Source organism: Cydia amplana, chromosome 14, assembly GCF_948474715.1.
Source record: "Cydia amplana chromosome 14, ilCydAmpl1.1, whole genome shotgun sequence".
NCBI lineage: Eukaryota > Metazoa > Arthropoda > Insecta > Lepidoptera > Tortricidae > Cydia > Cydia amplana.
This window is the reverse complement of record NC_086082.1, coordinates 8012727-8037475: the sequence shown is the minus strand read 5'-3', so window position 1 is coordinate 8037475 and position 24749 is coordinate 8012727. Positions and strand designations below refer to the sequence as shown.

Genomic DNA, 24749 nt, shown 5'->3' with positions numbered 1-24749 from the left:
CTGAGCCTTTATGAGTTAAGCTTTCTAACGCCAAATGCACAGATTTAGGACGAAAGTGGAAGACCCGCGCGAAATCGTTTCGAATCGCGTTTTCATACAAACATAGTCCTCATTTGCCTTTCTGGATGTTAACAGTCTTAAAAATATTTCATAGCTATGCTCCTACGTTTTTTTTTAATTTTTAATTAGGCATATTATATGATTTAGGAGCTTTTAAAAATTTGTATGTAATCTGTTTTTCGCACATAATTTTTACAATAATCAAAAAAAGTCAAGCGTAGGGGCAAAGCAAAGCTATGGTTAATGTACACTAAAGTAAAATATAATACTAATCAATATAATTATTAAGGTCATTTGACATCCAAAACAACGTAGCAAATCTGTTACAAGTGTAATCGGAGTTCACAAACATCTTAACAAGCCAACGTTCCAAAAATATATTTACATGTACCCTCGTGAACGGAGGTTCTATGCTACTTGGTTGGAGAAGTAGCTTTGTTATTAAAGAAGATATTTGTTTCTTAGTGTTTTGGTTGTTAATCGACGATATGACTACACCATTTGGTTAGTCGTCTCTCCTCGTTATTCTAATTTGGTGACCTCGTATGGGAAACAGCAGCAGCTCCATCTTGAGTGGTCCAACTTCATCTGCGTCGATTTTGTATGATCTGATGATCGTGGACATGATGCTCTTGAGTATTAACATTCCGTAGTTGCGTCCTGGAAAGAAAGCAACTATTTTAGTAAGGCTAATTTAGAGTGTAGGCAGTAATAAATTGGAGGCAAATCAGTCTGAATACGAATGGGCAACCCCATTAGGCATACACCGGTCCGGATCAAATTTGGCTGCGTTAGGACACCACGTAAATAAACAGGTGAAACACGAACCTGCTCCGCTAGTTGATAAGGCTCTTTGGTCAAACTCACCTATACAATTTCTAGGCCCAAAGCTGAAAGGCACGAAGGCCGCTCGGTGACGGCCAGCAGAGCGCTCCGGCAGAAACCGGTCCGGGTCGAATTTGTCCGCGTCCGGGCCCCACACCGCCGGGGACCGGTGCATCGCGAATGAGCCAACGACCGTTCCTGTGCCTGCCGGCAGCGTGACGCCGCTCCCCGCTAAAATAATAAATGAACGATACGATATTGGATGGAACTATACAAAATCACCCCTGCCTGAATATTAGAAGGTGCTATAGCTATAAAATACCATATTATCATCAGATATATGTATACTTACGAAGATAAACGTCTTTGTCGACGTTGCGGGCGATGATTGGTACGACTGTGTATAGCCGCATGCTTTCTTTTAGCACTCTTTCTAGATATATCATTTGTGGAATGTCTTCTTTAGTAGCACCGCGTTTGGAATCACCGAAAATTAATTTTTGCCTGAAAATAAATCATACGTCATTCAAAGTTATGCCAAAAAATGGAATATCAAGGTATCCTTTAATTGTTCTACTGATTTCCGACTTGGAATTGTCTGAATGTCCTAGTCCTAGTCTCCGCGCTCTGAGTGAGGCATTGGTCTAATAAAAGTTGTTCAGAATGACTTATACAGTCACTACGCAGAGTATGGCTGGAGATTAAAATTTCACCCTGTATTTACCTACCTATAGCTACTATACTTATGTATAACTTACTCTTCAATGACTTTATCTTGCGCGTCCTTATGCATGCCCAGCAGCATCAGCGTGTAAGCGATGGTCAGCGCAGTGGTGTCATTGCCGGCGATCGTGATCGAATCGATGTGTTCACGAAGCTGCTCATCGGTGAACTCGATCTCTTTCCCGAACAGGAGATCCAGCACAGCTTTCAATTTGCCATCTGTAATATGTATTTAGTATCACGTGTAAAACGTTTTCGGTCACGTTTCGCTAAAACGCAAATACAACTAAATCTATTGACTTCTTCTTCTACCTAGCGTTATCCCGGCCTTTGCCAGGGTCCGCTTTCCTACTTGCTTTCCTCCACTTTGCGCGATCCTGGGCGTCGTCTCGTGTGAGCCCGTTCACGCTCATATCTGCTTTCACGACATCGAGCCATCGCTTTTTTGGTCTGCCCTTGGGTCGGGGGCCGTCAAGGGCTAGTTTAAGGCATATGTTTCCTACGTAGTCAGCTGGCCTGCGACAAACCAACTACACTACTACTAAATCTACTGCGACTAAATCTATTGACTTATTATAATTAATTATAATGCTGTTAGCACAACTTAATACTTATATGCAAGTACCTACGAAAACGTTTACACTAAGCGGCAATCACTAAACGCTTAATTATATTTTTACAAGGTATCAAAAACAGTAAAAAATAAAAAACAAATCCTTTTGTAATCGCATTACGAATGAATGCAATCACTAAACTGAATATCTTCGTTATCATCTTTAATTGAGCAACAGCAGTTACGCTTCCGGCAGGACTTGAACCCGCATCCTCCGCAATCCGTGCGATGCTCTTAACCAATTGAGCTACGGAACTAAACTTTTTCCATTTTTTCCTTTAATATAAAATTTGATATATCGCTCGCAGACGTAACTGCTTGTTAAAAAATTGATTTAGTATGGGTTAGCACATTGTTACTGGTGAATTCTCAATGCAACTTGAGACTCCGGTGCCGTGAAAAGATGTAATCGTCTCTCGGTAGATGTCGCTATACGCCACCCTTATGGCGTGTATGCATAAAGGAAGGGATGGAAAGATTTGCGATGTCCTGGTAGGCTTCCGTAGCTCAATTGGTTAAGAGCATCGCACGGATTGCGGAGGATGCGGGTTCAAGTCCTGCCGGAAGCGTAACTTTTTCCATTTTTTCCTTTAGTATAAAATCTTTAATTGAAACCTGCAACTACATTTATTTGCAGTTTATTAATGTCACTCAGTGGTTAAGAGTAAATTGTTAACTTTTTTTGGACGTCGAAAAGTAAACTTTTTTCTAAATTTGAAAAATGAGGCTTCCCAAAACAAGTAGGTACATTATTATTACAAGTTACAAGCTAAAATGAAACAGATCATGGGATCGTAAGAACTAAAGGATGTCCCAAAAAGGACGCAAGATTTGAAATTGATGAAAAACACTTTTTTTTTTTCGTTTATAAATGTGTTTTTCATCAATTTCAAATCTTGCGTCCTTTTTGGGACACCCTTTATTATATAAATCTGTGCCGTGGCTATTTTCCCGGGATGAGTAGGCAGGTAGCATAATGTCTCGAAGGACTTGACGTGACATTAGTTACTTTTGTGCATTCCTGCCACAAAGTTGGCTATTGGCCTACAACCTACAACTCCTGAAAGTGTAAGGTTAAGTTTAAAATACCGGCAAGGGACACAAAACGTGCGGAACAAAACAAATATGGCCTCGCGATATCATAGGTGCGTTGGATCAATAATTGTTTATCATTGACGTCTACGTCTGGTAAATACTGTTGGATATTTGTCTATAAATAATATTATGATATCCGCAGTTTACGTAACTATTATAGTTTAAGTTTAACACCCAGACAGGCAATTGGCACTTATGACAGCTACGTTTTCCTATAAATCTGTTGTCACATAAAGTTATGGTTATCGTGCATTGTTTACCAAACACTTCGACTTTGTTGAAGCACTTTAACAGGGCTATTATTTTATTGATTACCAAGTGTATTGCCAAAGGCAGCCCATGTAAGAGCAAACTCATATAACGTGTTGTTTTTGCGGATATTGGGGTCCATCTATATTGGTTAATCTGAAGTGATGCACTCGGAAACCGTTGACAATACACGGTCAGGTCATGCTTCGGGGTCGAGAATAATTTACTAGCAAATAGACAATGTGAGAACAAACATCTTAGGAGCATTTTATACTAAGTGTCACTTGAGATTTCAGGAAGTAAAATACTTTAACATAATCTAGGAGTAGGTGCTTGGTATTGATCATTTGAGTACATACCTGTGTTATTATTGTGCTTGTTCTTCTCGTATTCCTTACGTTTCTTTTTAACAACCTGTAACGATATAATTTTTAAGAAAAAAAAACCGACTTCTATGCGGCCCGGTGAAAGATTATTGTAGATGGTGCGCTATGTAGAAAAGGAAGCATTTCGTTTCTGTAAGGCTCGCAGTTCTAACCTAACCTAACCCACTTTTGTTCGGTTCTGTGAGGATAGCAGTTCAAACCTAACCTAACCCACTTAACGGCGCATGCGGTGCGGTGTACGGGGGTTTGAGCGGGAGGGGTTTGGCCTCATCATACTTTATACCTACATTTTATGGTAGGTAATCATAGTGGTTTATTTAGTTTAGGTATCATAGTGGTTTTCCGGGTCAAGGTCCGGGTCTGTGTCCGAGTCCGGGTCCGAGTCCGGGTCTAGTCCAGGTCCGAGTCCGAGTCCAGGTCCGGGCCCGGGTCCGAACCGGATCCGGGTACGAGTCCGGATCTGGATCCGAGTCTGGGTCCCAGTCCAAGTCAAAGTCGAAATTCGAAATCACCAAACATGTACTATGAGTCGTTGAAGAGTTCTGTTCTGATCATCATCAGCAGTTCCAGTTCATCAAATGCGACAGTTTTTAATGTTAATGCTTTATTTTATGATGAAAATACAGAAAATTCTATACGTGTGCCTTTAAGATTTGAGGAGTTCCCTCGATTTCTCATGGATCCCATGTTCAGAACTTGAGCTTGACATAAATATGGCTTAAAAACCTAACTTGCTTAACAAACATAACGAAAAGAAAAAATCGCCAAACGCGAGCTATGCGTCGTTAAAGAGTTTCGTTCTGGTCATCATCAGCAGTTACACTTCCTCAAATGTTACTTTTTAAATGTATATGCTTGATTTGTTGATTAAAACACAACAATCACTATATGTATGCCTATAAGATTTGAGGAGTTCCCTCGATTCCTTATGGATCTCATCATCAGAACTCGAGCTTGACAGAAATGTGGCTTAAAAACTAAACTTGCTTAACAAACATAACGAAGAGGACAAATCGCCAAACGTGAACTATGGGTCGTTGAAGAGTTCTGTTCTGATATCATCAGCAGTTCCACTTCATCAAATGCGACAGTTTTTAATAAAAATGCTTGATTTTCTGATGAAAATACAAAAATCTCTATACGCACACCTTTAAGATTTGAGGAGTTCCCTCGATTCCTCATGGATCCCATCATCAGAACTCGAGCTTGACAAAAATGTGACTTAAAAACTTAACTTGCTTAACAAACATAACGAAGAGGACAAATCGCCAAACGTGAACTATGCGTCGTTGAAGAGTTCTGTTCTGATCATCATCAGCAGTTCCACTTCATCAAATGTCACGTTTCTGAATGTATATGCTTGATTTGTTGATAAAAACACAAAAATCACTATATGTATGCCTTTAAGATTTGAGGAGTTCCCTCGATTCCTCATGGATCCCATCATCAGAACTGGGTTTTGACAAAAACGGGACCAATCTGTATGCATATACATACAATCAAAAAAAGAATTTTCAAAATAGGTCCAGTAATGACGGAGATATGGAGTAACAAACATAAAAAAAAATAAAAAAAAACATACAACCGAATTGATAACCTCCTTCTTTGAGATTTGGAAGTCGGTTAAAAACAAATTGGTGACCAATAGGTAATCAGAGTCCGGAATAAAAGCCGAGCCGTAACAGACCGAGACTGTGCGGTGCGTTTATTGACCGCACCAAGGTCGCGGTGCGGTAGTATGTATTGGAGAGTAATAGTGACAATAATAACCAGTTTATTACGAGTAGGTAAATGCAATGATTTATGATTTACTTTAATATTTAAAATGATTTCTTGTCGATACGCTATCGCATTATGAAATTAATGAATCCTCCTCCCCTAAAATATAACGATTAGGTATCAGCACAGAATAAATAATAGTACTAAGTACAGAAGACTCACTCTCTAACAAAACGCGTCTGTTACGATCAGCACAGATATGGCCGCTAGGTGGCGACAGCGCCACGTGCGGCTTATGGCTTTCCCCAAAATTGGGGCTGGAACGGATGTACTTTTAGCTACCTGTAGCAAAGCGACGAAATCGCGGAGTGAGACACGCCTGGTATCAGGTGTTGTGCAAGATTTATAATTCTTATTATATATTAAGTTTACAATTTTTCATCTTCATCTAACTCACAACTATCGATATGCATAAGATATTTCTTTTAACGCTAGAAATTAAGTAGGTACAACAGGTTTATGTTTTTCCGCATAAATTCCGACATTTGTTAATTACGAATCAACCATTTAAAGTAGACTAGGTATTACATAATATGGTAGACCCCCCAGAGCGTAGGTAGAGGTACGCTCACATATAATGGCTCCTCTACAGCAGCCATTCTCAAAGTGTGTTCCGCGGAACCCTAGGGTTCCGCCACACCCCTGCAGGGGTTCCGCAAGAATTTAGAATTATGCTTATTAATAAAACAAGCAACAACGGTTGCACTTCGGGAGTGCCGATAGAAGTGAAAACTCACCTCACTGTATGTTACCGACGCTCGGTAACACGATACATACGTTTAGCGGAGGTATTCTATTTATTTATTATATATTATTATCATTCTCAAATAAGATCACATTTTTTCATTGACATGTTTATTTACATACTGCCATGACAACGTCAAATTATTTGAACATGGGTAAAGAGTCTCGAAAAGGAATCCACAACATAAATGTCAAATAACATTGAGTTTTTAAATAAAAAAAAAAATAATAACTCAGCCTATATACGTCCCACTGCTGGGCACAGGCCTCCTCTCTTGCGCGAGAGGGCTTGGGCTATAGTCCCCACGCTAGCCTAATGCGGATTGGGGACTTCACATACACCTTTGAATATCTTCGCAGATGTATGCAGGTTTCCTCACGATGTTTTCCTTCACCGAAAAGATATTTGATATTTCGTACATAAGTTCCGAAAAACTCATTGGTACGAGCCAGGATTTGAACCCGCGACCTCCGGATTGAAAGTCGGACGTCATATCCACTCGGCCACCACCGCTTTCTTTATTGATTTAAATGCCATCTAAATTAACCTAACCTAACCAATCCTATCCTATTGAAGCGCGGCATCGGCACCCTACCTGTGCGCGCGAGGCTGCCCGCCTCCGCGCCGGGGCGCCAGGCCCGAGCACCGCTCCCCGATTATGAGTGGCCATCTAAACCTTACGCCCCTTAGGTCCTTACGGTCACGTGATCGCTGCGACGCTGTCTCGAGTTTATCATTTTTTCCCCACCTCAAAAAGTGCCCAGCGCCGCTAAAAAAGTTTTCAATTCAAAAATACACTTCTAAAAACTATTGTTTTATTGTAGGGTTCCATCAAGTATTTCGCTTTCCAAAAGGGTTCCGTCAAAAAAAAAAGATTGAGAACCGCTGCTCTACAGGATGGGCCATCATACTGGCCCACTAAGATGAGCCAGCGTGTAGAGAAGGTAGTGATGTCGCCGATGTCGGATGGCTAATGGCGCGGCGGCAGCGGGATGGCGAATGGCGATGTCGGCGATGGGATGGCCTCGGTGTCGGTTTTTTGTCCGCACATCAAAGGTGGTGATGGTGCGTACGCATCTATACGTGGTCCATTCCATAGTGTGTGCTCTCAACCATCGCATGGCCATCTCGCTGGTCCATCGCTGGGCCATCGTGTAGAGGAGCCATAAGACGCAATACGGTTTACATCTAATGGGTAGGGTGAAACCAGTACGGCTACCATCAGTTTGTCACTGACATAAACGCCGTCGAGAACGTAATTTACTTTCTATACATCTCGCTCGCACTCGCATATTAGTGCAAACGGGATGTATAGAAAGTAAATTACGTTCTCGACGGCGTTTATGTCAGTGACAAACTGATGGTAACCGTACAGAGCTAGAGTGCCTACCGCGAACCACGTTCGACGTGTTGCCTCTCTGTCGCACTTGTAAGTTCGTGCGTAAGTGTGACAGGGAGAAAACACGTCGGACGTGGTTCGCGGTAGGCCCTCTGTTCGGCGTTAGGGAGCTAACTGCCGCCGGCCGGCATCTCGTAGTACTAGAGTGTGATTCGAATTTTATTATTTTGTTATGATATGATTATGGTTAAGGATACGATTTGTCAGCTGTCTACAGTAGCATTTCTGGTTGAAGAAATGTCGCTGTTGACAGGGGATCATTTCCCGAACTGTAGGCAACGCGTTAATAATTATTCTAATAACTGTCGAAATGGGCCCCTGACCGATCATATCCATAATCGTTTCATAACAAGCCATAACTGTCTGAATAGGCCTCCTGGACACTCTACATCGCTGTGGCAAGTGCTGCCTATATTCTAATTTGATTTGATGATTTACTGTTAAGATCCGGTTTATATAGGCAGGCATTATGATATGATATGATATGATTTATTTATCTCACAATATACAATTTCACTTAAAATTACACATGGTAGATTGTCAGGGATTTATATTGTGATTGTCAGTTTTTTTACATTACGAAATAATTGAATAAGTATTAGGCAGGTATAGCGTAGTTCGGGGCTGATATGACAGCGAACAACGCTCTTACCTCTATTAGTCATATAATCAGATTAAGTAAGTAATAAAAATTACCATTTTATTTCAAATTAACCGGTTTGTTCATAAATCATGGCTCTACAATCTTTACAACTCGTTAAATGACGACACGTTGGCTATGAATGAACCCAGTATGTAAATTAAGTAGGCATCTATGACTGACTATGGCATTATTGAATACTAACTTACCTACGGCTAACATACCGTAAAATGGGGTGAGTAGGGTTCGCGGGGAGAGTTGGGTTATGAATGGGGAGAGAAGGGTTGAAAGGGGGGTGAGATGGGTTTTTAAGGCTACTGCTACAAAAATAATGTATTCCAATTTAAAATGGAGCTCATAATAAAAAAAAATCGATCCAACAATCTTCCAAAATCATTGCACCTTTGTATGAAAACCCAACTCACCCCAAAAACGGTGGGTTTTCCTGTTTTTCGTCAAAGTTATGAAATGGAACTACCCAAAATAAAATGTAAAATACAAACGTCCGGAACACTTATTATATACACCATTCAGTTTGCATATGTAAAAATAAAATGTTATCGAGGTTTGAATGTCAGTTTTGCGCCTACTAACCCCATTTTACGGTATCTACATATTATGGTTTTGGATGTATCGAATGTGGGAAGATTGTGGAATTTGTGGAGATTTAATTAGGAATTCAGGAAGGTGTTATGAGTGTCTGATAGAGAAAGGCTAAAGACATTTGTGAATGCAGAGAAAGTATCTCATCTTCTTATGTAAACATACAATTTATGGCAAATAAATAAATGAAATGAAAAATGAAATCACCATACCTCATCAGTAAACTTGTGCGTGATTTTGATGCTTTCGTCATGCTCTTTCGCGTAGGAGGTGAGGTTGAACAGGAAGTCTGGCTGCAGCCACACCTTGAAGAAGCGCATGTTGAGGATCGTCATGACCGAGTGGCGCGCGCGCAGGTACGGGGTGTCGGGATTATCTTGCACATCCATGCGCTCGCCCATTGCAGTTTCTGTAATTTAATAAAACCTTTATTTTATTTATTCTGATTTAAACAACTTTGTTCTCTGTGGAGTGTACGACAGGTCAGCGGTCGGCAACCTTTTAGCAGCCAAGGGCCACATAGTAGTTAACGAAGTTGACGCGGGCCTAGGGCATGCAGTACCGGTCCCGGTACCAAGAATTTTATTTCCCGGTTCTGAACATGGCCGGAACCGGGATTCCCGGTTCTTCCCGGTTCTCAATGCATCTTATGATTTTTTTTTAAGAAATTGTTTGTGTTAGCGTACAATCTTTATGAATTACTTATTTTCATATGAACAATTTTATAAAGATTAATAAACGACTTATTTTATATAAAAAAGCACTTTTAGCGTTCCCACCTATTTTACGAAATTAACCGGCACACTTTGCCTCCGCCTGGGCTTAAAAGTGTACGAGCAACACGGCCGTAGTCGATGCACTCAGCCTCAGCACTATGACGGCACGGGATACAGGAGTTAAAAATTCAAACCGAGAACGGAATATTTTCATATAAAACCAAACCTAGAAGAAGAATATTCGAATATAATAAATAAATAATATCCTACTTGTGATTTAAAAGTACAAGTAAAGATTATAGCTTAAGTCAAGATCAAAATGTATAGATAGACACCTTATTCATCTAAATAGGTGTAATTTAGTAGCTTTAAGGCTCCATTGGGACATATAACACAAACATATTTACATAGATTGCTAATATCATTAGTCCTTTATGTAACCGGTATAAAAGTACTGAACGAAGTTTCAGATAAAAACAAAGTTGAAATAGAAAACTTGGTGAATTTTTACAAATTACCACTTTACTAGGTGTTTTGTCGGGTTATTTTTGGGTCCCCCTATTCATAGCACCATTATTAAAATGTTATTTAATGTCCGGAGCTAAAGTACTAAGACAACTACTATTGAAATGGGAATAAATACGCATACTGATGAGAACCGGGAAGTACCGGTTCCGGGTCTTCAGTACCGGTTCTTTCGACACTATAAAATTCCCGGGAATTCCCGGGAATTTGAGAACCGGGAATTCCCGGGAGCATGCCCTACGCGGGCCGAACTTTGTTTATATTTATGACTTTATCAGACATTGTCGTTTGTCAATATTACATACAAAATAAACAGGGAGGCTCGCGGGCCGCAAGTGACAGGTTCACGGTCCGCATGCGGCCCGCGGGCAGCAGGTTGACGACCGCTGGTCTAAGGCATTGGTTTCCGGTTTACGTTGTATTAAAAAAGAGCCACGCTATATAGAGGTCATTTAGGCGGTTATCAGACTGAATGCGATTCGCACGTCGCGTCGGTTCGATGTGCGAGCGGGATGTCGCTATAATACGCGCATAGCGTTGTCTTCACTCGCGCACCGAGGGTTCCGTGGGCTACATATTTTTGTTTTTAAATTTTCCTTTATTGATCATTTTTCAATTTATTTATTTTTCATTATAAAATAAAAGATATGGAATGCACAACGCAAGCCCTTTCATATGATACAGCCGACTTCATAAATATGTATAAATGTTTTCACCACCTGATGTAGGAAGTAAATAAACTTTAAAATTTCGCATTCCATTTGCGAACGACTTTTTAGTTTTGACCTGCTGACACGATTCAGGACGCGTGTAGATCTACTAGGGCTGTTAACTCTAGGTACTTACTTTATTTTAACTCTACTAGCGCTGTTGCGCAACAAAACATATTTTATTATTCCTTACCAAACACGATGTCCAGTGTGCAGGCGGTAATAAATTTGAGGACGTCAAAATCTCCTTTCCCGACCATCGCGTCCAGTTTCTCGACCAGAACATCGGCCTGAGCCGCAAGCACCGCCAGGTAGTCTTCCACCACTTTGTTGTTGAACACTGATCTCATCACTTTCCTGTGAGATTTCCATAGTTCCACTGAAAAAATGGGGTTGGGATTAATAATGTTTTTTTATTAAGTTATTTTATTACTTACATACTGCATTATTTATAACTCATAAGTCATGAACAGAGCTCTTTCGAGACATATAAATGAAACGGCGCTTCTCACAATTGTAACACGATATTATAAGAATAAATTAATCTTTTTTTTTTTAAACGAAATACTCAGAAATATTAATTCATCTGAACCTATTCCTCAAAAGTATAGTCACCTGCAATAATATGTTAATGTTACACAACGAAGGCCTCAAAAATATCTGACACGATCTTATTTGTAGAGCCATAAGAGCGTGTCACATATTTTTGCGGCATTCAAAGAGTAACATATTATTGCAGGCGACTCGACTGTACTTAATACTGAATACTTTTCTTGCATTGTATTAGTGTATTAAATAGTATTTTTTCTAAGGCAAACTGTAACGGTAACTGTAAACGGTAATGTTAAAAGTTTAAAACTGCAATCTTGTTGACGAACTACTTTCATTGAGTCGTAGCTCGTAGCCAGTCAAACTAGAAGTAGACTTATACTCGTAGAAATAACCGTGCTACGCGTCATCGCACTAATCCTAATTAGTAATTATATTATGCCAATGATGGCATGTATATTAAATGTAAGTATAACATCCATTTGGGGCATTATATATGAAAAGGGACCTTATTGTCGATGGCGCTTACGCCGCACTGCGTCGCGCGGCATTAAATTGTAGGTATTTATATAGGAACATCGTTAATAATGGCGTAACCGCCATCGACAATAAGGTCCCTTTTCATAGATAACGTCACATTTTACTATATCAGCGATATAAAGTACCTGCACAAATGAAAGCCCATCGTTATTAATATTTTTTATTATTCCTATATTTAAAATGAACTTGCAGTTTTGACAATGGTACTAGCAAATATGGATGCATAATTTTAACCCGTGCATTCACACTTATAAAAGTATGAAATTTTGAAATAAGGCAAGATTAAAAACCGTGTCTTTTTTTGGCGCAGGTGTATCACTACATTCATTTGTTAATATGTCTGGAAGATATCGCTAAAAAGCGTTTGCATAAATATTGCTGTTTACCTCATCTGATTTGTTGTATTCACTTAATTGTTTTCTGTATTGAGGTGTGCAATAAAAAGTATTTATAGTGTGAGTATTGTATACACATATGCAAATATGCAATAAGCATACCTATAGGTACTAGTCTACTACATATTATAAAGGACTACAAAACAATGTACCTAACTTTGAGGACACTGCCACTTTTCATATGCGACGATACGTTGTTAAACTGTTATACAACAAACTATCTTATGTTATGTATGTAATTATGTATGTGTATGTTGGTACATAAATAACAGGGTCAAACTAGTAGAAGTACATCATATAGTACCTATATCCGTGACTTCCGTGAGTCGTAAGTGCTAAACGTAAGTCTAATATTTGTGATTGACAATTGATCGCTTAAATTTCGCACTTTGTTTACGTTGACGTTCTGTTGACGTCAACGTAAACACCTAAGTGCGAAAAGACGTAACTTTACGAAAAAAAATGTATCAATAGTGCGCTATAATTAGCACATACTATGATATGTACTAACTAACTAACAACGTGGTGTGACAATATAAAGCGAGGTAGGTATATTTTCGATTTCTGGATTTTACTGCATTATTTTTAATTATGATATCATGCTAACATGGCCATTGACATTATAACTACGATTAAAACTTGGGTAACACGTGTAAATTACTTTTTCTGAGTTTCCGATATTTTGTCATGGAGATAAGTTGTTGTATTTCTTTTCTTGCAATTCTATAGTATTTTTTTTCTTTATCTAAACTGATCTGGGCTATAACCGCGAAAATCGAGTTCGCAAATTGCGGGCATTTTTCTCTGTCACTCTAATTACGCCTTCATTGGAGTAAAAGAGAAAGATCCCCGCAATTTGCGAAAAACGGTTTTCGCGGTAGCCCCTCTGTGATGACCTAGTACCAGTAGTACCTACTTACAAGGTGCAACGAATAAGCCATATCCCAGCCATGGTCTTAGGAAACGATAGACTACGTCCTTGTCTAAGCAGTTGTCCAAAACTACCTGAACGTCTTCGGGATTCGCTAGAGCTGTAACAAAAATAAGTTATCAATAAAGAAAAATATATAATTATCGTTCCAGAAAAAAATAAATGAACATTACGAATTCAGAAACAAGAACACACAAGTAAGAGATTAAAAAAATCTTACCGACATACAATTTGGGGCCCAACCAAATTTTGACTGCACCCTTATGCCTGAAAGCCAAGTCAGCGATGTTTTGCAAGTTTTGTAAAATTTCTGTAACAAATGAAATGAATTACTAATTATTATAATTTAAAAGAAGATACTAAACTTACATTTTAACAAACTTACAATGATTGATATGTAGGTATACATGTATAAGTTACTTAAGAAATTAAACTAAACGCTACACGGAAACTAAACCCTAGTCACATCGTCCTAAATAAATGTTACAGGACAATTTTACAAAAATCGACCTAGTCCCATAGTATTCTCAATAAGACTAATTTTTTGTTGAGTAATAGTTTGATTTGATGTATTTTATTTTTATACAAAACAATTTTACACCTTACAAACCAAAAAATAATTTAACCAAGACGGGTTGAAAATACTTACTAATTAATCCAAATTTCTGCAACTATTCTATTTTAGGTTCTAAAGTTCTAAGTATTAGGAGCAATTTAAGTTATAAACTGGCCAAATGCGAGTAGCACGCCCTAAGGATTGCGTACCTATATTTAAAATCGACTCACTCTTCTCTGGTTTTTAGGGTTCCGTAGCCAAATGGCAAAAAACGGAACCCTTATGGATTCGTCATGTCTGTCTGTCCGTCTGTCTGTCCGTCCGTATATCACAGCCACTTTTTTCCGAAACTATAAGACCACTGTTGAAACTTGGTAAGTAGATGTATTCTGTGAACCGCATTAAGATTTTCACACAATAATAAAAAAAAAAACAAAAAATTTTGGGGGTTCCCCATATTTAGACTGAAACTCAAAAATTCAAACCCATACGTGTGGGGTATCTATGGATAGGTCTTCAAAAATGATATTGAGGTTTTTAATTTTATTTTTTTCTAAACTGAATAGTTTGCGCGAGAGACACTTCCAAAGTGGTAAAATGTGTGTACCCCCCCCCCCTGTAACTTCTAAAATAAGAGAATGATAAAACTAAAAAAATATATGATGTACACTACCATGTAAACTTCCACCGAAAATTGGTTTGAACGAGATCTAGTAAGTAGTTTTTTTTTAATACGTCATAAATCCCCTAAATACGAAACCCTTCATGGGCGAGTCCGACTCGCACTTGGCCGCTTTTATTGTTTGTTATCACTGTATATTTTTCCTTATTAGGCCGCTCCTTCATTTTATTATTTTATTTTTTGTTGTGGCGGCTGTCTATCGAAATATCTCGATTTTAGTATGGGAGCATTCCTAAATTTTTATAGTAGTAGTAGAGATTGTAGTAGATTGTTGACCATGGATGGATTACGAGTATATAGTTAATATAGTGACCCATTCCAACCGAGATACATATTTTACTTGATGATCGATGATTTCTCCGAAACCATTGATTTTAGCTGAACATACCTACTCGTAGATCCCCATCAAACGGTAGGTTTTTTTAGGGTTCCGTAGCCAAATGGCAAAAAACGGAACCCTTATAGATTCGTCATGTCTGTCTGTCTGTCCGTCTGTCTGTCCGTCCGTATGTCACAGCGACTTTTCTCCGAAACTATAAGAACTATACTGTTGAAACTTGGTAAGTAGATGTATTCTGTGAACCGCATTAAGATTTTCACACAAAAATAGAAGGGAAACCCCTAACCGAAGTGTCCTCTTTCAAGTATCTTGGAAGCCAGATCAGAAAGGATAACAGACTAGCCTCCGAGATCCCGTCTAGGATTGCTAAGGCTGCGTCCACTTTCGGTCGGTTAACGCATCGTGTCTGGGGATCGCATGATCTAAAGCTGCGGACGAAGTTGTCGGTGTACAAAGCCATGGTTCTTCCGATTCTTTTGTATGCTTCGGAAACATGGTGTTTGTACAAAGGCGACATTCGCTTGCTAGACACGTTCCACTTACGTTGTCTACGTTCCATTCTACGTATAAAATGGCAAGATCGCGTTCCCAACACTGAAGTACTTCGTCGCTGCAAGATGCCTGGCATGGAGGCTCTCTTGATGAAGGGACAGCTAAGATGGTGTGGGCATGTTTGGCGTATGAGTGATTGCAGACTACCGAAAGCCGTTTTCTACTCCCAGCTATCAGCTGGTAAACGGAAGCAAGGTGGGCAGCACCTACGTTACAAGGATGTGCTTAAGCGCCACCTAACTGCCTGCGGTATACCACCTGACAAATGGGAGGAGCTTGCTTCTCAGCGGCCAGAATGGCGTTCTCGCGTTAAGGCGCTAGACGCCGTTTTTGGCCGAAAACTCTAACATTCTAGAGTCTATATCTTCTTAACGGTTCAACAAAAAAATATGAAAAAAATATATATGATTTTACGTTTTATGTACAACATTTCTAACGTTTGACTTGTTCCCTATGACTTATAGTTTTTTTCAAAAAAGGAACATTACGACAGGCCGTTTTGCGACTAACTTTGCCTATTTCTAGTGAACGGTTTATTCGATTAAAGTTATTTTTAAACTAGAATAATTGTTTTAACAGATACTACAAATGCAACGTAGAATAATGTTAATAAATATTTTTTTTTTTAAGAAATCGAATATTTTTCAACATTTTGTGCGTATGTAGCTCGAAAAAGGCGTGGCCGGCAGTCGTGTGCTAGCTTTGAGACGAGGAGGCTGTGTCGCTCGTCGCTCCGTGCCTTCCTTGTATTCTGCATGCTTGTTCTGAGCCGAGGTGCAATAAAATTGGAGTTATTGTGGCCAAAGATTAAATAACTGCAGAATGTTGATTTGGTTGTGACGCGCTTTAGCGCGCACAACACGGTGTTTCGCAGCCTATTATTACGAACGTAATGACAATATTTCCACTTATGTTTGAGAAAGCTTCATTTGAAATATATAAAAAATGTTTTCGAACATGCGCCGACATATTGCCATTAAAATTTAACGTTTTTAATAAAGTTCAATTTCTAAAAAAAATTGATCAACATTGGCAATTTATGTTGTAGGTATATACTATATAGTTTGATTCAGAAACCATTACATTTTTAGGATTGTTACCCATTAAAATGATGTTAGTTTATTAAGTAAATCTGAGGGCACGGCAGTGCCCCCGCCAAGTCGAGCAAAAAAAGAGGCACGGCCGTACCATCCTTTTCTCGAAGCGATTCAGGCCATTTTCGACGTCCTGTAATTTTGTGCTGGCTGAAGCTAAAACCCTGAATTTTCAGTAATATATAGGGCTAAACATGCTTAAGATATATTCTCAAAAACATTCAATTTGAACTAGTAGTTTAAGAATGATTGTACGTCAAAGTTCCTTATTTTCGACACTGACACACTCACTCACTCACTCACTCACTCACTCACTCACCTACGATCATCATAATTCTAAGGTACTTCTAGTATATCCACAAGCTTCAAATTTTAAACATAAGTAGTTTTCAGCTTATCAAGCCATAGAAAACCTAAAAATATTGCAATATCAGTCACGTTTTAAAGATCTAAGAACTGCATAAGTAAGTTTGTAATCCCATATAAATATTTGCTATTACAAAGTTACTGTTGCAGTTCCTACAAATAGTAGGTAGTAAAGTAAAGGTACACTACGCTGTACGATGTGAGTATGAATGAAGATGTGTTTCTTTATGATATGTGTATATATTAGACAAAACAAAAAACCTAAGGTAGGTAATAAACACATTAAAAAATGTTGGCTGACGGCGTATTGCATAAAGTATCATTCTATGGAACTAACTATGTCAACAAAAGTCATTAGTAAATTCATTCATCAAGTTTGATTACTTACATAGTTAGCAAGTTCCATCGAATGACACTCTACCAATTCAATACGACGGTTATGTCAATTACACAAACGTGCAGCATCGTGCGTAACGGGATGGGTAAGTAATATATAATAATAATATAATTTTATATGGCGTTTTAAACAGGACGCGAGTCGTATTAACCGTGAAATGTAATTTACGACCTCCACTAAATGCATTATCTACTTATGAGTAGATAAACGACAACAAAATATCTGCAAACAAAAGGTATACGAGTATAGCGCCAACTGCACGCCTCTGGGCTGTATCTTATTCTTTGAACCTCGTGGCGGTGCAGCGATACAAAATTCACGTACGATCGCAGCGAGCGGGGTAAGCGGGTGGTGCGGGTACAGAGCGCTTAGCTCCGCCCTGACGCTCAAGGGCATTGGGCCTTCCAATCGTCTTAAGTTGAGCGTAAAGAACTTTGAAGACGCGCGTCTCACTGATCTTGATGCGAAACGTCAGATACGTAAATCCCGGCCGAAACCCTCCTACAATTATACTTACAATAGTTCTGGTCAACTTTACTGCCCCACCTGCGATAGAGTTTTTAAAAGTAAGTTCGGCTTTGCCAGCCATATCAGAGCTCACGCTCGTAATTAGCTAGGGTCGCCGTTGCCGATTACGGCATGGATAACTATATATATATATTTCCTTATTAGGCCGCTCCTTCATTTTATTATTTTATTTTTTGTTGTGGCGGCTGTCTATCGAAATATCTCGATTTTAGTATGGGAGCTTTCCTAAATTTTTATAGTAGTAGTAGAGATTGTAGTAGATTGTTGACCATGGATGGATTACGAGTATATAGTTAATATAGTGACCCATTCCAACCGAGATACATATTTTACTTGATGATCGATGATTTCTCCGAAACCATTGATTTTAGCTGAACATACCTACTCGTAGATCCCCATCAAACGGTAGGTTTTTTTAGGGTTCCGTAGCCAAATGGCAAAAAACGGAACCCTTATAGATTCGTCATGTCTGTCTGTCTGTCCGTCTGTCTGTCCGCCCGTATGTCACAGCGACTTTTCTCCGAAACTATAAGAACTATACTGTTGAAACTTGGTAAGTAGATGTATTCTGTGAACGGCATTAAGATTTTCACACAAAAATAGTAAAAAAACAAACAAATTTTGGGGTTCCCCATACTTCGAACTGAAACTCAAAAATTTTTTTTTCATCAAACCCATACGTGTGGGGTATCTATGGATAGGTCTTCAAAAATGATATTGAGGTTTCTAATATCATTTTTTTCAAAACTGAATAGTTTGCGCGAGAGACACTTCCAAAGTGGTAAAATGTGTGTCCCCCCCCCTGTAACTTCTAAAATAAGAGAATGATAAAACTAAAAAAAATATATGATGTACATTACCATGTAAACTTCCACCGAAAATTGGTTTGAACGAGATCTAGTAAGTAGTTTTTTTTTATACGTCATAAATCGCCTAAATACGGAACCCTTCATGGGCGAGTCCGACTCGCACTTGGCCGCTTTTTCAGGTTATCTATCAGCCTTTGTTTGATTCATACTGAACGCGTCCGCCTGTATGTGTATTGTGACGTTATCTACGGAAAGGGACCTTATTGTCGATGGCGCTTACGCTATTATTAACGATGCTCCGATATAAATACAATGCCGGGCGACGCTGTGCGGCGTATAAGCGCCATCGACAATAAGGTCCCTTTTCATAGATAATGCCCCATATTAATTAAGTATAATAAATATACATAAGTATATCGGTTATGACTGAATTTTGGGTAAATGTAAAGATACCTCTCAGTAAATTGGATACCTGAAGGAGACCAACTAGTGCGCAAAAATCGTGTCAAGTGGCAAGTTTGATGACCTTACGATAACCTTACCGAAGACCGGATATTCACCAAATAAATAAAAAAAATTATACAACATCTTAAGTACCTGGTTATGCAAATTCACTATTGTGATATTATGTTGACGAAGTTTTTTTTTGGTTAGGGGCCTAAAAAATGATCAACCATAAGGTGTATTCGGGTATTTCCGAATGAACGAAAGTGGTAGATAATTCCAAAAGCTGACTCTTACTACAACGGAATATGAGTGATTTTACAATGATCGAATTTAAACTCAATGTTTACAATGATTTTCGGAATTACCCGATTTCCGGAATTACCCGATTAAACCTTAGTCAATTTGAATAAGAGTAAGGTAGTTGTCCGTCAATGGATAACTTTTTGTATTTTATCCACCAGGGTCATATTTACCCTAGGACCAAATGATATCATGGCCCAGGGAGGCGGCGTGCAAAGGCCGCGCAAGTCAAGCCTCTTGGTTAGTTATGGCGACTATGGCGCGGCGGAGGCTTTATTAAGTACTTAACAGGCGCAGGGCGCCAAAGTACCTAAAAACCACTAACTACTGCATTTATACATACATCACTGGCTTTGTGACCCAAAGAGGATCTTGGCCTCTGACACAAGAGAGCGCCACTCTGCCCTATTCTGTGCACTAACTACTATTATTATAATTTTTAAAACAACACTTCCTTTCTTGTAGCTTTTCACATGTAACATGTAATTCATGAAACCGATTTATATGAAATTTGGCATGTTGAATCGGTAAAGGGGCCCACTATCATTATCAGTCCGCCGGACGACATCAATCCGTCAGTTAGAACAAAAGTTGACAGTTCCGAACGACTGACAGGCTGATATCGTCCGGCGGCCTGAGAATCTGTGGGCCGTAATGCCCGGTTCACATTATTCCAGTAGCATTCCAGTCCAGCAATCCAATCCAGTGCTGGAATGATACTGGAATAATGTGAACAGACACTGGAATGCACTGGAATGTACCCATTCCAGTGAGCATTTCAGTCCAGTGACTGGAGAGACCGTCAACTTTTCATTCCAGCTCACCCAATCCAGCACCACTGGAATAGTGTGAACAGCCATTCCAGTTGCATTCCAGGCGGCCGATTTTTGAAATTCGACCGCTCGATTTCGTGTTTTTCGTTCAGTAATATCTCCACTACTAGGCATGTAAATTCTACTGGTATAATTGAAAACGAGTGGTCAATACCACTAGATTCCCTATATATATATCGCTCGTATTTCAAAAATCAGCATTTCGCTGTTTTCCACCAATTTTCGAGTGACGAAATCGGGCGATCGAAATTCAAAAATCGGCCCCCAGTATTGGATTGAACGTTGAACGGTGAAAAGACTGGAATATGCCCGGTTCACATTACTCCAGTCCAGTAATCCAGCGGGCTAATCCAGTCCAGTGCTGGAATAATGTAAACGATATGATCCAGTCCAGCACTGGACTGGATTAGCCCGCTGGATTACTGGACTGGAGTAATGTGAACCGGGCATAAGCCTTTGGAGGAGGAGGGACCTTTATTAGCAGTTTCCTGGATGGATTAGATTCCAAATGGGCTCAGCAATTGGTTGAATCAAGCTGCAACCGAGTCACGAATAATTTAACTTTTGAATGCTTTTACACAATTAGGTGCCGGTGTTTTATGTCACTGATGTCGACTGTAGCCGAAAGCCGAAATATTTATTATTGTCTTGGCAAAAAGGACTTCGTAATATTTGTAACACGGCACTCATTAATTACAGTTCAATGTAAAAATCCTGATTATCAGTTATCACATAGTACCTAAACATTAATTTTAATTACCTACTTATTTATTTGCTTCATTGTACAAATCTTTCATTCATTCCAACCCGAACGAAATTCAACATCCTCTCGTGTCATACTTAGTGAATAGGTAAATAAAAATTTCTAAATGTACACACATTAAAAATGTCATGTAAATAAGTAATACATATATATTTACATCATATTAATTTTAGTAGGCAATTAACAATAATAGGAGGCATTTACATGTTAGAATTAATTATTTATATTATATCATCTATCTCGAATGTTTTAGTCAAATTCTATAGCGCCTACTCAATACCGGTTATGTTAATTAATTAAAACTGTCTACGCTACCTATTTAATTAAGATCATGATTTTGAGGGACTTCCCATGAGGCGATTATAAATATTTATGAATCGCGTGATATAAATTATAATATAACTTAGTTTCGCATTCTTCTATCGTCTAAGTATTCGTCTTTTTCTATCAAACTGTATCAAAAATACACAAATGCTTATTGTACTTAGGTCTTGGCGGCCTTATTCAGGCAAATATCGACACTTAGGTACTTATTGCATTAATTAGATATTTTAAAGTTCGATATATTATATTTTAAATTCGATAGTTCTATAGACTTTCTCTTGTAGATGAAAGAGCATTCTTTATCCTGGGTGTATGTTTTTATATTGTAACTGAATTTGTAAATTGACTAACGCAACGTAATCTCGAGATTAAACTATAAGTGGTTTCTCAATAAATAGGTGTTAAATTAATTCGCATACCTTTACACTTTTAGGCGGCATATATTTACGATTGGAACTTGTATTACCTACTACTTTTCGTACATGCATCACACATCCACCACGCTGTTGCTTGGGCAAGTTTATCAACAATATTAATCTAAAATTTTTAAGTCATAGCAATAAAAAAATCCTTGAGTCTGTTTTTCTGGAACCGTTTTTGTCTAGCTTTAAATACCAAGATAATAACAGGTTTTTAATATTCTCCTCGACTTCTAGGATGACGCAAATTCTTCGACTAACTGTTTAGTACGGTGAAGATGCGGTAATATTATAGATTCGGTTTGTCCCTCTATTTCCACTTAGAAAACACTCTGTATATCAAAAAAGCGAGCGACCTATCAAATTTTAAGCATCTGCAGTATTTCCAAAAATCAGCGTGCGACATTAAATTAGGTTGTTGACTTTTTCTTCAAATGCATTATTTTTGATTTGGGTGTTTGATTAGCACACAGCACACACGTATCATCGACCCTTAACTTAACCAGTTTGAAAATTCCAGATTAACAAAAAAAAACATAAAGAACCTCTTGCAGAAGTTAATTTACCTCTGAGACTCGAATTATAAATTACCGTAATACTTATTGTTTTGTACCGTAGTGTTTTTGTGATCAGTGATTTCAATTAGGTACCTACCTAATTGAAATCACTGATCACAAAAACATCTTTATTTTATATTTAATAGGTAAGTTGATATCTTCCAGGATAATTATGATTATTATAGGTATCTATAATTATTGTATTAGCGAGTACTGTTTTGGAGACCTCGACTGGGAAGCCGAAGGGGCGGAAAACCACGAGCCAGATGGTCGGACGACATTAATTAGAATGAAGGCAGGGCCAACCTGGCATAGAACCGCCGCATTCAGAATAACATGGAAATCCATGAAAGAGGCATACTTATGTTCAGCAGTGGACACAAATATGCTGAGAAGAGAGAGAGATAATTATTTTCCTGGTATTCAAGGATATTTGTAAAAACAATGTATTAATGCAACCTACTTTCTGTGTTGCCGATGAAGAGCATCGCGTTCCCCAGCAGCGGCACGCCAGGCAGCGAAGGCAGCGAAGCAGTAGCTTTCTCGAATCGTCGAGTGTGGACAACCCATAACACCCACGAGGCACAGGCCGATAGAAATAGCAGCAATAGTATAATCATATTTAAACCTGCAAAAAAAATTAAAGATTTTTCGTTTTTTTTTTTGCATTAGAAAAAGACTACGCGATCTTGATGTGTCTTTTAATTGAAAAACGCTTTTTTAAAATCAGTAACCAGGCCCCGTAGACAACATGCCAAACGCTAACGCTCCGTAGCGAACGAAACGCAACTGTCACTGTCGCACTAATATGGAAGAGTGATAGAGAGACAAAAAGCGATTCGATGGCGAAGCGATAGCGACTGTCACCTTGGCTAGGCCGCCAGTAAACTTATGGAAGCAAAATAATGTAAATAATCGTATATGATTCATAATTATTACATATTTGCCGTGACTTATTTTTCTAAAGTGTTTTCGATAAAAAGTCACGTCAAGATTGTTTACCTTTTTTGTAATGCTAAAAAAACGAACAGTTGTCATTAATTCCTTTTAAGTTGTTAGGCTTATGGACAGAAAAACCGCTGGAGATGAATTACGATTAGACATTTGGCAATTACTACAATATTTATTCTATCATATCATATATCATAAGAGGACGAAAAAAAGAGAATAGTTATTTTATTAAGGAAAACACTCGACTCTTCAAGGGCACATCATTATTTACTTCTTAGGTGTCATATACTTTATTACTACAGGGTGGCCAAATAAGAGGTATACATTTTATTTTTGAAATTTTATTCTATAAAACATAAAAAATATTAAGTATTCCTTGTTAAATAGAATATGTAGGGTCAGCAATTACACATGGAAAATTAATGTCAGACAAATGTCCACCAGCAGCATGGCAGATGCGAACCCTTTTCATCGCGTTTTTCATCACTTTTTCACACATTTCTGGCGTTATCTCAGCGACAGTGTTTCGAATATTTTGTTTTAATTGCTGAAGGTTCGTTGGCCTATTAGCATAGACACGTCCCTTTAGATAGCCACACAGAAAAAAGTCAGGAGCTGTTAAATCAGGCGATCTTGGGGGCCAGTCAATGTTACCGTTTCTCGAAATTAATCGACCGGGAAACGTTATTTTTAATGTTTCTATTGTTTTTAATGATTAAAACACGTTCTTCCGACGTAAAACGCTCCATAATAAATTTGCCGTATCTACACAAACTAATTTTCATGCAATAACTGTCATATTTACCGCCAAAATAAAATGGCGGCAAAAAAAAGTTGTATACCTCTAGGTTGGCCACCCTGTATAATGGTGATTTGAATAGATAACCAATTATGGCGGAAAAGGCAACACAGTAGGTTTTTCCTATGATGATATGGGCCATCAAATGTTCATTGTAATAAAACAATATATATTTTTTTGTATAGGCATAGGTACCTACATTATATTTCATTCGATCTGTTACGCAAACTATCGACGTAAGCTAACATTATTAATTTATTACGTACATATAGATACAAGAGCATATATAAAACGGTAACTGGCGTATTTTCAATGCTAATCTTACATAGGTACTGAAAATAATAATGTTTAAAATCGATATTGTATGAAAATTAGAATTCAAAGAGCTAATCAATATTAAATGAGTTTATTAATGTCAATTTACAATTTTAAATTATGTATACCTATTCTAATTGGCACACGAAAGCATCACAATAAGTGAAATTATGTCCAAATTTGTAAAACACATGTTGACTTGATGTTGTCTTTTATTTGTTGGTAGCAATAACT

At 38.3% G+C, this 24749-nt stretch overlaps 1 protein-coding gene and 1 non-coding gene across 2 annotated transcripts; one reads left to right on the top strand and one right to left on the bottom strand.

Moving 5' to 3' along the window:
• Positions 1–493: 493 nt before the first annotated feature.
• On the bottom strand, positions 494–23084 carry LOC134654026 (cytochrome P450 4c3-like). Its single transcript, XM_063509414.1, has 10 exons — positions 22914–23084; positions 13704–13793; positions 13473–13583; positions 11262–11447; positions 9330–9526; positions 3925–3979; positions 1644–1827; positions 1238–1389; positions 928–1116; positions 494–720 (listed from the first exon to the last, which is right to left on the bottom strand). Exons 1-10 carry the CDS (start codon positions 23068–23070, stop codon positions 566–568), a joined length of 1476 nt encoding a protein of 491 aa, XP_063365484.1. The 5' UTR covers positions 23071–23084; the 3' UTR covers positions 494–565.
• On the top strand, positions 2718–2790 carry Trnas-gga (transfer RNA serine (anticodon GGA)). The gene has a single exon. It is a non-coding gene; the product is annotated as a tRNA-Ser (tRNA).
• Positions 23085–24749: the final 1665 nt, after the last annotated feature.

Excerpts from the sequence above, each read along its gene's own strand:
- LOC134654026 (XM_063509414.1), bottom strand. The coding sequence starts at position 23,070 with ATGATTATACTATTGCTGCTATTTCTATCGGCCTGTGCCTCGTGGGTG. Across the intron at positions 13,584-13,703 it reads GGGCCCCAAATTGTATGTCG|CTCTAGCGAATCCCGAAGAC; the intron begins GTAAGATTTTTT and ends TTTTTGTTACAG. Across the intron at positions 721-927 it reads TGGGCCTAGAAATTGTATAG|GACGCAACTACGGAATGTTA; the intron begins GTGAGTTTGACC and ends CTTTCTTTCCAG.